Below are 14,915 nucleotides of genomic sequence, written 5' to 3'. Positions count from 1 at the left end.
GAGGAATGCATCGGGTTTGTTATGTGATAGAAATGTACCCCTCAACTTAAGGGAAAATTCTATAAGATGGTGGTGAGACCTACAATGCTTTATGGTGTCGAATGTTGGCCATTAAAAGATAAGCATAATACTAAGTTAAGTGTTGCAGAGATGAGGATGCTTAGGTGGATGATTGGCTTGACCCTTAGAGATAGGATACGAAATGAGCATATACGTGAAAAGGTTGGAGTGGCTCCATTGGAAGATAAGATTAGAGAGAGTCGCCTTAGATAGTTTAGTCACATTAATCGGAGGCCTTCTGATGACCCTGTTAGGAAAGTTGTGGTATTAGATTTGACTTTTGTTAAGAAAGGTAGAGGTAGACCTAAAAAGACTTGGTTAGAAAATATTAGAAATTATCTTTCCTTATTAGATTTAAATGAGAAATTAACTTTTAACCGGACACAATGACGTAAAAGGATTAATGTAGCCGACCCCACGTAGTGGGACAAAGGCTTGATGTTGTTGTTGTTGTTGTATACTAAACCTTGTTTTACCCTTACCTGATGTCATTATGTATCTGGTTGTTTATACCTGAAAACATGAATTAAAAATCCTTTCTATACATTAAACAAATTTAATAACTTTTTTCTTTAATGCATTCAAAATCAACCTTCATGCCTATAAATGAAAGTTCTTATATTTGAATATAATGCCATTTCTTACCTTCTTGTCGAGGTGTCTCCAATTCTCTACTTCGAAGTCTTCTACGATTGTAAGTCACGTGAAGCTTTCTCTTTGCATAAGATCAGACCAATTTATGATACAATAAATATAACATCTTTAAGAACTTTAATACCTTAAATAATATAAAAGACAAGGAAGAATATTATAATTCTTACTTTTCTTCCAATCTTTAAAATTTCCTCTCTAAATCTTTCTTCACTGATTACTCAATTTGTTTGCACACTTATCTTAAACCACAATTCATCACATATTCCATAATAACTTGATGTAATCAAAAATTTGGGAAGGGTTCCCAAATTTTTGATCACAAAAGAAAACTCTTTCTAGATAATAAAAACTTACATGAACTCATGAAAAGAATACAAATTAGACAATTTATGACTTCAAAACAAAACACAAACTCCACTTTATATCATAAAATGACACCTTACAAACGACGCTTGCAAACTTAGAAAATAAAGACACCTTAAACACCTAAACTTGCTTTGCCTTGAGAAGAAGGATTTACCTCCAGAAATAGAAGTGAAATTTTTAATAACTTTGTAGCCTAGTACGAATCCAATTGTAAAAGCACCTTATAGAATGGTGATGTAGGCAAAGGGGGGGGGGGTCAAAACAAGTTGAGTTGAAAATTTTGTAAGTTCTGCTTGAGCCAGCTCATTAATGAGCCTCTTCTTATGTTTTAGCTCATAAATGTAATAATGACACCTTACAAATTCATTCACTATAGGAATGAAATGTAAATTATCACTCTTTTCTATTGTCACTTTCAACTTTGCTAAGAAAACTAAATCACCCATTCTAAGATTTTTAAGCACATGGCTAGAAGTAATCAAGGAAGAAACTACTCTTTTACATTGAAAATAAAATTCTTCTTCTTCAGGCAAATCGAATCTGACCTTCTTCTTCCAACATTCAATAGTGGCAAAATGTTTGACTAACCAATCCATTCCCATAACTAAATCAAATTCAACCAATGGAAGTAGTATCAGATCTGCGTAAAATTTCCTACTATCTATCATAAAATCAACTGAAAATGTTGTACTGGCATTCAAATAATTACTCGCAGGTAATCTAACATTCAATCCAGGAGTAAAAGAGACAGGTTCCATATGCACTTTCTTAAAAAATATCTCAGCTATGAAGGAATGCGACGCACCATAATCAAAAAGTACTTTAGCAGGTAGATTTGAAATATTTTTAGTACCTATCACCACCACAGAAGAGTCTTTGGCCTCCTGGGAAGATAAAGCAAAAACTCTAGCTGGTACCAATCTGATTGCTTCACTTGAGGTTTCTCCTTTTATCTTCAAAGCAGGTTGATGTATATGTTGTCTGGCACCTCTGAACTGATCCATCATATGACTGCCTCTAACTTCTGTGTCTCTTTGAACATTCTTTGGACAATTCCTCTTGATATGACCTGATTCTCCACACAAATAACACTTTCCTGAATTTATCATGCATCTTCCTGGGTGAGATTTTCCACAGGTTATACAAACTGGTATTGCAAGTAATCTCAGTGATTGCTGATGTTGACATTGTTGAAATTTCTGTCTTTTTGTGGGTCCTCCCTTGTGATCACCTTGTCTCTTTCTATCATTATTCTCCCATTTTTGCTTAACCACTTCTATGTCATTCTCCAATAAACTTGCACTTTCAACCAGTTCAGAAAATTCCTTTATGCGAAGAGGGATTAAAGGTTGTCTTAAAGAATCCCTCAGACCCTTCAAAAATCTGTAGCATTTTTCATCTGGAGTACTGATGAGTTGTGGAGCATACCTTGAAAGTGCTGTAAATTTTGCTTCATATGGAATGACAGTCTTAGATCCTTGCTTCAGGTTTACAAAACTTTCTTGCATTGCCTGCCTTGCTGATGGAGGAACATACTATTCTCTGAAAACTTGTATAAATTCTTCCCACATAATTTGTTCTTCAGATTTACCTCTGAATTTCTCCGGTTGTTGTCCCCTCCATCTTTCTAAAGATTGCTAAGGCTACTCTTCTATTCTCAGGACATCTCATTCCATTTAAAACTTTCTCTATTTTGATTATCCAGTCCTCATCACTTCTGGCATCAACTCCTCCTTTAAACAAAGGAGGTTTTAGGCTTTGAAGAGCTTTAAATGCTTATCCACTTCTGCACTAATAGGATCACCTGCCTCCACATTTGTACTACTATCAGGAGTGGTAGGAGTAACTGGTGTAACTATAGGTGGAACACTAGGTGTTGCAGATTCCACCATAGACTGCATCTTTTCCATCATTTGCATCATCATATTCATCATCTGCAGTTGTATCATATTCCCTGACATTGCATTCATAGCATCCATTCCTACCGGTACAGGATTTACAGTAGGTGCACTACCTCCTATTGGTGCCACATTTTCAGGATATTCAGAGATTCTAATAGACTGAGATGACTGACCCTCCTCTCTTTCAGCCATTAAATTTGCAATGCATCACATTAATAGTTATGCATTTATATAATCATGTATTCCTATCTAGACGTTACTTTCATACACTGGCATGTTAGTCAGAGTGAAAATTAAATATGATTACTTAAAAATAAAATGAAATTAGACTTTTTATGACATAGAGTTACTACACTCTCTTAGGCTCTATAATAATTCCATCACATCCAATCTTATCCTCTTAAATAATTGACTTTGCTTATGCTTCCTTAATTGAATCCTCATAACCTTGAACATTTGCTCTGATACCACTTTTGTAGCATCCCACAGTACTCTTTAACAGTACTGTAGAGTGTAACAAGAATAACCATAACATTTCCATCACTAAACATCTTATTCAGTTCATTTCATTTCAGATTTATATAAAAGATCATACATCATTTAATACAACAAATGAAGCATCTAATAATTCCCAAGTTTCATCACTGACTTAATACAGAGCTACCAAGGAAATCCAAACAATTTCAAAGTAATGTTACATTTAAACTACTTACTAACCTCAATAGTCGACTTCAAACATACATTAAACATTAACATTAATGTAATTACTTGCAAACTAATCTTCTCCCACTTTTTGTTTTCCTTTACCTGTAACAACAACGAGTAATAAAATACTTGTGAGATATGAGGCTCAAATAAGCTATGCAAAATTAAATAACAATAAAAAATGAATTGATAAAATGAAATACAATATTGAGCTAATCATTGCATCAACTTATCATTATTTGTAAAGCATCGAAAACATCATATTGAACTTCATCTTTTATGTCATTCGAGATAGATACTGAATATTTAATTTTTTAAAAGAATTGGCTATACTTTAACATATTCAATAGAGTCCAGGTAAATCTGGCATTATCACCATTGAATTTCATAGAGGTCCCTTTTGCCTCTTTAGGTGTCCCTTTTGCCCCACCTGCTATGCAGGTATCCATTTCCTTGGTGTCCTTTTTGCCCCATCTACAATTCAGGTTTCATATCGGGTCCCTTTTGCCCACCTGACCATGTAGATATCATAGCATAACAGCCAATCTTTATTAAATAAATATTCAATAACTCTCAATTTCATAATTCATCTCTGTTATCATTTATATAGCCTTACAAGTGTTGTAAGAAAAGTTTGACATGCATTATCTAACAATTGCAAACTTCTTTCTTTAACATATCATCAGAGCGATTGAAATAACATATTTGATCAAATATCATTTCACTTTCCACATAAAGTACATTTGTTTATACATGAACACTTCAATGAAATCTATTATGGTTGCTATGCAAGTATTCATAATGCATTGAATCACTCAAACCATTGAAAAGACATAATAAATATAAAAATCAGTAATTAACTTTACATAACATACCTCCTTGACGAATCGTCTCTTCCAATTCTCTATTTCGCACCCTTCTACGATTGTAAGTCACTATGAAATCTTCTCTTTGCATGTATATTCAGGTAATTCCAAATCTTCCTCGGAACCTTCCTTCACTTTACTTGGTTTGTACACTTGCAATCACTTTAAACCATCACAAAATCCTATATTAATTACATTTAGAAATCTGATAACAGAAACCAAATACTTTCCCTTAATTCTTACTATCTTTACCTGAAATTTCTGCACTAATGAATTCATTTCTAAATACTTTTTCAATCTCTTCTCCCAGCATAGCCAAATTCTCCAAATTCTGTTACAGGATCTTCAGCGAATTCTCACAATTCTTCTAGTCACTGTACCGAACATATCCACAGTGATTTCTGCACTATGCTCTCACCGAAATATGCCATTTGTTCCCTGTTTTCACAATTCTTCTAGTCACTGTACCGAACATATCCACAGTGATTTCTGCACTATGCTAAATTCAGTTAACCGTTATTGACTGTTAAATAATTAATAATTTAATTAAAAGTTTATTATAGCTAAAAAGATTAATTTTATAAGAATTGACTATTAAATTTTTATTACCTGTAAATTTTGGGGTATTACAATTACTACAATTTATACTTGAAAAGATTAATTATTGGCTAACCTTAATGAGCAGTGGAAAGTGCATGTGATCTTGTGCTGTTGTGCCCCACTTAAGGAATTTGTGGAGCACTCAATTGCCTTAAGAAGTGTAGTTATTATCGTATAACCATCATTTTATTGAACATTTCCATATTATAAAAGAGTATTCAAATCAATAACTCATGCAATAGAAAAAAAAATCATTGCTTCTTAGGTTTGGGCAAAGGTTTTTTTGCATAAAAAAAAAAGAAAACCATTGTCGAATCCCTTCCAAAACCTTTAAATATTTCCTAGCCTTTTGTTCTTCCTAGAAAACTCTGTTAGACCGGTCTACTGGACCGGTCTAGCCGGTCCAGGTGGGACCGGTTCACGGGTAAAATCGCAAGATGAGCGGAGAAAACTTCCGCCTGGGCGGAAACCGTGCGAGACGCAAGCTCCACGGGAGCGTTTTAGGAAGGATTTTTTTGGGGTTTAAGAGAGAAATTTGAATGTAGGGATTGTTTAGGGAATTCCTTTTGATTTGTATGCATTAAATAGTTGATTTTTGCTAGGGTTTGGGCATCTTGAATTTGGCTGAAATTTGAGATCTCGTAGATTTAGGTTTTCTTTGGGCTCTTGGCGTTGCCAGAGATTTGGGAGAGAACGATCCTCCTCTCAAATTGAGGATCAATTGTATCTTGCTATTTTATTCTTCTTCTAGTAAAATACAAGTTCTTACTTCGTGTTTCTATCGTTTTTCTCGTGTTTTCCCACTGTTTTGGCTGATTTCCTGCTGTGGACAGCAGTTTGCTGTGAGATCTTTGGCTAAAGTGATTAGGAAATACTTGGAATCAAGTATTTCCTATCAAACTCCTAAAATTTTCGTTATCCCGAACTGTGATAAGCTCATCTCCAAACTCTCTCCCCACATATCTATTTTCAAAACACTAAGCCATCATCTCTTTAAATTGCATGTCACCCTATGCCATATATCTCCTTAAACAACTGTTCATGCACTCATGATAATGATATTAATAACAATGTTTATTTAACATTAATAAAGATTTAAATAAATTTATAATCATGGTTAAATCTTGTAATCATGATTAGCAATCTAATTAAATTCTCAAATTCAGATTAATTAACTTCAACTTTAATACTGCTGGTGACACCTTCCAATCCTTTATTAGTTCAGTGTTTACTCGTATTCATTCTCATCTCGGAGTTAAAATTAGAGCATACCTTCCAATCTTTTATTATGAGCATATATATTTTGGCATCTCCATATAAATAAGGTAATAAATTTTATTCTGATGTAACCAGAGCCTTCCACGTAGGGGTGTACATTATTTGGATAAAATTAAAAAATCAAACTGAATTGATTTTATTTGGTTGGTCTAATTTGGTCGTTAAAATGTTGTTGTTATTGTGTGTCTATATATATATAGGCACACAAAGACAACAATAACATCAATCCTTTATACACTACGTGGGGTCAGCTACTTGAATCATTTTTCTCCTTTGTGTCCTAATAATTGTCAATTTCTCATTTAAATCTAATAAAAAAATCATTACTAATACTTTTTAACCATGTCTTTTTAGGTTTACTTCTATTTTTCTTAACCTAGGACAAAAGTTATTGGTTTACTTCTACAAAAGTTATTTGTTTAGTCTTCTTTCTACTTTGAGTACTTGATAACATCTTTCAGCCTTTTCTGATCTTTCTTGCATGAATTCAAAATTTCCTACTATGGTGGAAGTTGTGGAACCCAATAAAGGAACAATGCTTGTTCCTGCATATCTTATTCACTTATTCTAATTACATTTTTTGTTTGTTTGTTAGCAGTGTTAATTATTCGTTCTATGTGTTTGTGGCTTGGTGTTTTTGTTGCTTCACTCTTTATGCGAGGCTAATATGTGGTTATGTTTCTATTGTAGTCTTTTGTTACGCAGGATTCCTCTGATAGAGATTTCTTGGTTCATAACCTGAAACAGTACGATGTCCCCATTTTAAATTATGTTGGTGGAAGAGATGCTAACAGATCACAGTTTCAAATAACCCGGGAGGTAATCATGACTTAAATACCTGCTATTTTTTGAAAGCACGGTGGCCCTTGTGGCTTTATATTCTGTAATTGGTGATATAGCTTTCTTTCCTAGATGAGAGAGCTTGGCATTTGTTCCCGTCTTGATCAAGTTTTTAGCTCTCCTCATGCTGTAAAGGATGTCTTGATCAGCCAAGCTGCATTAGACCATTCGGTATGTTAAATTTGACAATTTTCATTTCTTAATGAGTATGCTGCCACTGTGCCAATTATCCAATATTAGATCAGATGTTGTGATCTGTTATTTGTTTGACCAATTTTTTGAATTCCTTCAGTACATTGGTGACCATGAAACTGATAAGAGAGCTGATGAAGTATCAAGGTTAAAAATATCTGATCTCTGGACCCCAGAAAGTCATTATCGATGGTCTGTTTCCAGATATGGTGGCCATGTTTCAGCTATTGTGGAGCCAGTCCGCTCTGCTCGCCTTTTTATGCAAAGTATATTTTACTTGCAGCATATTTCGATTAATTGGAAAGTATATTTTATTTGAAGCATATAGACATTTTTTTCCTGTCACCATTTTCTTACCTCTTTTGATCTGCCTATCTGCAGGTGTGGATACCGGTGACATGGAAAGTCTAAAGTCCCAAAAATTCGAAATTGAATCTGACATTATTAGTATTGAGGAAAGCCTTAAAGTTCTTCAAGCTGAGCAGAGACAGCTGGAGGATGAAGCTGCTAAATTACATCGTCAACGGGTTTGCTCTTTTTAAAATTGATGCAATCTTTTTCTATCTTTGAGCATTCTACACTTATGAAAGAAAAAGCACCAATTATGGTGACAATACATCTATAATTCCTTACAGGAGGAGATTATTCATAATGTAAATCTTGAGAAAAAGAAATTCCGTGAAATGGAAAATTGCGTGGGTATGTCAGCCATGTTCAGTTAGAGTTTTTCATTGTACTCTTCTTTATTTATACACTTTGATGTTCTTGTTTAATTCGCAGATCAAAAGAGAAGGAAATTGGAATCTCTAAGTAAAGAGGAAGATGTAGAGTCTAATGTTAGGAAGCTTGTTGATCAGGCTTTTCAACTTGACGAAAAGAGGTTTGGACTGGCTAATGAGATCAAGGTCAAGTTTGTCCAGACACTGGCTGACATTTTGATTGTTGGACGGGATTGCTGAACTTAGAGATTTTTTGCTTGAAATATGGATTTTGATTTTGTTTCTCATCTGTATTTGCTATCATAATTTTACTGTTTTGATCCAGGATTTTCTTGTTGAAGCCATTGCTTTAAGACGGAGCTTGGCGGAGAAACAAATGACTTACATTGAACTTGATGCTAAGGTTCGTTCTTATTCTTAATCCTATAATATATTCCACTTTTAACACTATATTTTGGAATATTTTTTGTGGTGTTTCAGTTATTTTATTAAAATATTCATATAGCTTAGCATGATTGGTTTTACATTTCTCATATATCTTGTATACTGTAGCATCAGCTAGCCATTGTCTCCGCTAGAAGACTGTCCTCAATTATTATTGGTTATGATGATCAAGCTCATGAAATAACTTTTAAGCTGCTTCTGCTGTTATTTTTTCCTTCAATTTGATGACCTTTTTTTTTTAATGTTTTAGTGTTCAGTTTTTATCCTAGCTCAAGTCCTGAACATTTATTGTTAGTAACATATCTATATTTGGCTCCGTATATGATGTAGGACTAAATGCTTTGAATGAATGAAATAAGAATTTGCTTAATTTCTTGATAAAAGCAATTAAGATTAGAACTACTAGCAAATCCAAACGATCAAATAAAACATAAGAGCGGTCACTTCCGCTTAGGCTAAGTTGCACCCTAAGCACTTGGATTATCGAATCAACATAGAAAATCAAGTCATGCAAATAAAATAGCTTTCAATAGAAATCTCTAATCTAACAATAAGATTAGAAGCAAATAAAAGTGCACTCAATCCTACGTTTACTAGGCTTTGGCAAAGGCAAGATAAAACCCTACGTTTACTAAGCTTAGGCAAAAGGTGAAACTCGGCTCCTTGGGATTCGTCATCACCTACAAGATTAGGGGATTAGAAAGTTAATTGAAGAGGGGGAGAAGTTCACCTTAGTCAAAGTCTGGAAACAAGTAGTCGTTATGTTGAAGAAGTTTGTCGTAGGAGAGGTCTTATTCTGTGTCCAGGTCGGCCATCCATGCGAGAAGTCGCTGTTTTGACTTTGGGAAGGGTTGGATGACAAGGAGAGACTTCTCCGATGTTCCTACAGCGAAAAAGAATTCAGTGGAAACTGATGGACAGCAGTTTTGATCTTCCAAACATCAGTTGTGAGGCTTGCAATGGTTGGGCTTGCATGGGCAACGACTGAAATTTCTGGCTGCAGTTTTAGGAAGAAGAGGACTCAATGTTGGGTGGAGTTTCGAGAGGATTTAGTGGAAGAGAATTAATGAGAGAGGCTTTGGAAAATTCGGCCAGCAGCAGGTTGAATTCCCAAACTTTTCCCCAAAGAGAAACAATGGAATCTGGGTAGACTTTAGGAAAAGAAAAATTCAGTAAGGGGAGCCGACGGGATGTAGAGGGGAATTAGGGAGTTATTTCCTAATTTCACTCTCAGTTTTGGAAAGTAATTAAAGGCTTTAGGCTTTGAAAATTTCGACTGGCAAGAGAAGGAAAATATTTCCAAAGAGATGAGTTGGGTTTAAGGAAAGAATTCCTAATCCAACCACTAAGGGGGCCGGCGGCATAGATGGTTAAGGGAGCATTAATGAAGAGGGTTTAAGAGTTTCTTAATTTAACCAAAAGAAATAGGAAAGATATTAATTCACTCCTCTTGAATTTGAAATTCAAATAGGATTTAAATTTGGAAACTTTCCTAAAATAAGTTTCTTAAATTAGGAAAGAAATTTCAAATTTAATTTTTGTTTTCAAATTTGAAATTAAATCTTCCCAAAGTAAGAAGAATTATCTATGGAAAGGAATTAAGAGGTGGTGGCGTTTGGGGGGAAAAATCCCAAAGGGAAGCAATGAGGCCGGCGGTTTAGGTGGGGAAACCGTGGATGATGTGAAGGGGGAAAGGGGTCAAGTGGTGGGTGGAGACAACGAAGGCGACTAAGGGAAAGTGACGAGAGACGATGAAAGACAAAGTGAAAACCACGAACCCGGCCGTCTCCAAGGTTGGTAAGTGATACGTTCTCCCTCTCCTAGGGATCTCTCCAAGTTCTCCTCAAGAGCTCTCAAGCACAAGCGTAGAAAATTTTTCTTAATCATTATTAATCCATGGAAGAGCACATTCGGGGCATAAGCCTCTTACAAAAATGGACTGCAAAATTAAGAAGGACGACAATGCCCTTAGCCTTACATACGACCTCCGTTAAAATAAAGGGTAAAACGGGGGAATATTAAAACATAAATAATAAAGACAAATACATTAATAAACGACAAATACTATGAAAATGATCTAAATAAAAAAAACAACGACACGATCGTCTGCCGTAGATCGATGGCCACGCCTTGATTCATGCTCTGATTTCCCCATCAATATCTATAGTTAGATGTTATGTAGTGTTTTGGTCTTTTTTAGTTTCTAAAAATGATATGTTGTTTGGATGCGATGTGTAAACTTCTAGGGCTAAGTTTTTTCTGTGTACGCCAGATATTTCTTCATAATCACTATAAACTATAAGAAAGGAGCCTGTGAGAGTCTTTCATTGTTTATGTTGTTTATGTCATCATTCATTTGTCTTAAACCATTATATTATATGTCATCCTTTGGGCTTAGGATCGCTAGAATTTTCTCTTAATTATTTAGTGCATGTAAATTTTTGTTTTTGTACAATAATGATTAAATTGTTTTATTTTTTTTTAAATTAGTTTCAATTGAATTCCGTTTTTATTATCATGTCCATAATACAGGGAAATGGAAGTATGATGTCAAGAAGCATCGAGAAGTTTTGCATTCAAGTGCTCATTCACTACGAAAACTTGTAAGTATACACAATGTGAAAAGGATGGTTGTCTATTCTTGCAACTTGCAAAGGTTCGAAGACATAGCTGAAAGATATCTAAACTCTTATATTGCTATTGAATTATAAGTTTTAATTCTTTCGATGTGTTTTAAACATCTTTGTTTCACTCTTGTTTATAAGTTGAAATAAACAAAGGCCTGTGAATTTTCTTTATGTGTGAAGTTACTCTAAGTTCTTTCAAGAAATTGGCACTTTGGAGTTTAGCCCATACTTTTGTGCATGTCAATTTCATCTTATTTATTAATAATCATTTCACTTTCTAGTATTTTCATAGGGCCAGCAACCTTTATAATCATCAAGTCCATATATATATATATATATATATATATATATAGATATCTTCATGGCTGTGTGGTTTTTTCATATCTGAATTAAAATGAGTTATTGCTAAAAAAATCTTTGATATATACATAAAGTAGATACCTGCTTAATAATTCCCATTTGAAGAGTTGCTTTATATACTTTGCCCGCTACAAAAAAGATTAGTTATTTGACAATCACGCTGGTTTCTATTATTTTTGGTTAGGTAAGGAAGGAACTGAACGTTGTAGAAAGGATCTTCTTGATGCAAAGCACCTTGCAGAATCAATAGCCATCATCACTCCTGATCTTGCAAAGGAATTTAATGATGTAAGTTTTCAGTAACTCCTAAGAAAATGCCCCCCTCGTTCCTCCAACCCTAAAAGAACTGAGTTCGACCTTGCATGAATATTCATTTGAAATTATTATTGTTTTGCTGAGGGATGCTAGTTTACCTGTAAGTTAGACTATGTTGTTTGGTTTTTCTTCTCATGTTGTTTAGTTGAGGTGCTATTGGTAGATCATGTATCCATAGTATAAATGATCAACGAATATTGTTTAGACAATATAAGATGGTTGTAATGATGATGAGGATTAGCGTTATAAGGAAACAAAAGCTTGTTTTATCAAGCATACTTATGTAATATAAGTACGCCATCGTGTTGGATGAAGCATTTGTCTGGTCCATCTCCTCATTCAAGTTTTTTTGGCTTCTCTTGATCTTTCCCTGGACGGATATCTTCCTTGCATCCTTTATCCCTTCTCGTAACTGTTGTCATGTGCACTCTCAATGATTTCTGTTTGTGTTCAGCAAGCCCCTTCTTGTTGGTTGTTTCTTCTTGCCTCTTGGGTTATTATATCAAAGCCGATTGGTTGGTGCTTCTCCTTTGTTATCTCATGCTTTGGTGACTTCTTTGATTGATGCCTCCATTGCAGATTTTCTTCATGCATTTGCATTTATTGCTGATGATGATATCAATGCCATATGTGCTTAGGTTTTAAATTATGACACCCACACCACCCCAAGTTGATCCTACTCCAACCCGGCGATATAGGCTGCAATAGAGGCTACAGGAAAACTTTTACTCTTCCATTACACTTCGAAACAGTTCCTGATCATCAAAGTGAAGTATTATAAAAGACATCATACTCTGAAACATCAAGTAAAGGTGGAAGCGATCCAAATTTTTATTTCCAAAAATTTTCTATGTACAGAACAGCTACAGATAAAGACAGCATTTTCTATTAATGGCCACTGACCTCTATCCAAGCCTTTCTTATAAAGGAAAAAGTAAACTTCAAACACAAGTGAACTTGGAACTAATCAGGCTCAACCTTGTCCTTCCCCTTTCCTGTAAAATTGTCAGCATGATAATCTTGCGAGCTACAATGCCCAAGAAGTATGCCATCATATTATAATCGGTGTAAGAAAGGACTAATAACATTAGTTTGGGCAGAAAATTTAATGTGCGCTAAAAGAATATAAGTAACTCGAGGCTATAACAACAGTTAGGGATCAATTAATCAATAAGTTTCAAATTTGGTTAATTAAAAGCATAGTTTAAAATTGGCAATCAGAGGCGCGCCTCTGCGCAATTCTGGGCGAAATCACCTCATTGCCTAAGCAATTTTGTGATAAGGTGGTGGAGGGAGGAGTAACTCGCATGAAGGAACACTTATCTGGCTCACATAAAAATGTAGCACCTTGTGCGAATGTTCCGGATAACATGAATGAGGAAAGGGCTCTTCCTCCACTATAAATTTTGGCTACTGTGACCTATGCCATATTGAGCACGAGATCCTTGGTACAAGTTCTACGTTTAGTGGATGCCAAGAAGAAACCAGCTATGGGTTTTATTTATAATGCTATGGATGAGGCGAAGGAGTTGATTGCACATTACTTAGGAGGAGATGAGGCAAGTTATAGAGAGATTTGAGATATCATTGATGCTTGGTGGGAGGTCCACTTACGTCGTCATCTACATGCAGCGGCATATTATCTCAATCCTCAATTTCAATATTCAGAGAGGAAATCCTCAAACCCGAAGGTGAAGCTTGGCTTGTATCACTGCATGGAATGACTAATACCGGACCAGACCGTTAGGGAGCTTTCATATTTACAACTTGTTTTATTTCAGAATAAGGAGGGATTTTTTGATCTACAAGCAGCAAAATCAACTATTGTCAAACAGTCTCCAGGTATACTTATTTTTGTAAATGTATAACACTTTAATATATTTTGATTATCATTTTTCTTCTTGAAAATAGTTGAATGGTGGATCCAATTCGGTGATTCCACCCCTGAGTTACAGAGTTTTGTTGTTAGAGTTTTGGGCCTCACTTGTTCTTCTTCTATGTGTGAGCGAAACTGAAGTACATATAGTCAAGTGCAAACAAAGAGAAGAAATCGGCTTTCAACACTCATAATGATCATTCTTATTGAACATGGCAGAGAAAAGTGAGTCACATTGAAGATGATGAAGATATGACATTCATAGATATAATTGGATAAGAAGATTATCTTGAAGACATATTTAGTGATGGGACATGATTGGATTTTATATGTACTTTGTACTTTGGGAGTTTTGATAGACTAATATTTTGTGGTTTTGTACTTTGGGACATGATTTTATTGCATCTATTTTCTTTACTTTTCACTAATTTCACATGTCATTTAGATATTTTTATTGTATGATAAAATCTTGCTATTATTTACCTGCTAAAACCCTTAAATTCTTATTTACGCAATTCTGCGTCCGTGAGGCTTACGCCTCACACCGCCTCGAGGCTTACGCCTCGCCTCACGGACAAAAAATTTCTCGAGGCTTATTTACGCAATTTTAAACCTTGATTAAAAGAGAAACATAATATCAAGTTAAGTGTTGCAAAGATGAGCATGCTTAGGTGGATGAGTGGCTTTACTCTTAGAAATAGGATACGAAATGAGCATATACGTGAAAATGTTGGAGGTAGCTCCAGAGGAAGATAAGATTAGAGAAAGTCTCCATAGATGATTTGGTCACATAAAATGGTGGCATTCTGATGACTCGATTAGAAAAATAGATGTATTAGATTTGACCTATATTAAGAAAGTTAGAGGTAGAACTTAAAAGATTTGGTTAGAAAATATTAGAAATGACCATTCTTTATTAGATTTAAATTAGAATTTGACTCTTAATAGGACACAATGAAGAAAAATGATTCGTGTAGCTGACCCCATGTAGTGGGATAAAGGCTTGATGTTGTTGTTGTTGTTGATGTTATATATATTTCCTATCATGCTTGTTAAAAGTGCACTCTGAATCATGCTTCTCATGTTAGTTGGCAGGTTGTGCAAGAAAGTGG

General features: G+C 34.8%; 1 protein-coding gene across 1 annotated transcript in view; it reads left to right on the top strand.

Moving 5' to 3' along the window:
- The window catches only part of LOC110101626 (structural maintenance of chromosomes protein 5), a 65,543-nt gene that overhangs the window by 35,684 nt on the left and 14,944 nt on the right, over positions 1 to 14,915 (top strand). The window contains exons 12-19 of the mRNA XM_028697611.1: positions 7,121 to 7,249; positions 7,343 to 7,441; positions 7,563 to 7,728; positions 7,844 to 7,989; positions 8,098 to 8,161; positions 8,243 to 8,367; positions 8,507 to 8,584; positions 11,757 to 11,900. Coding sequence (XP_028553444.1) covers positions 7,121 to 7,249; positions 7,343 to 7,441; positions 7,563 to 7,728; positions 7,844 to 7,989; positions 8,098 to 8,161; positions 8,243 to 8,367; positions 8,507 to 8,584; positions 11,757 to 11,900 — 951 coding nt within the window. The remainder of the gene's footprint in view (positions 1 to 7,120; positions 7,250 to 7,342; positions 7,442 to 7,562; positions 7,729 to 7,843; positions 7,990 to 8,097; positions 8,162 to 8,242; positions 8,368 to 8,506; positions 8,585 to 11,756; positions 11,901 to 14,915) is intronic.

Source organism: Dendrobium catenatum, unplaced genomic scaffold, assembly GCF_001605985.2.
Source record: "Dendrobium catenatum unplaced genomic scaffold, ASM160598v2 fragScaff_scaffold_976, whole genome shotgun sequence".
NCBI classification, from domain to species: domain Eukaryota; kingdom Viridiplantae; phylum Streptophyta; class Magnoliopsida; order Asparagales; family Orchidaceae; genus Dendrobium; species Dendrobium catenatum.
This window is presented reverse-complemented; position numbering and strand designations above follow the sequence as displayed.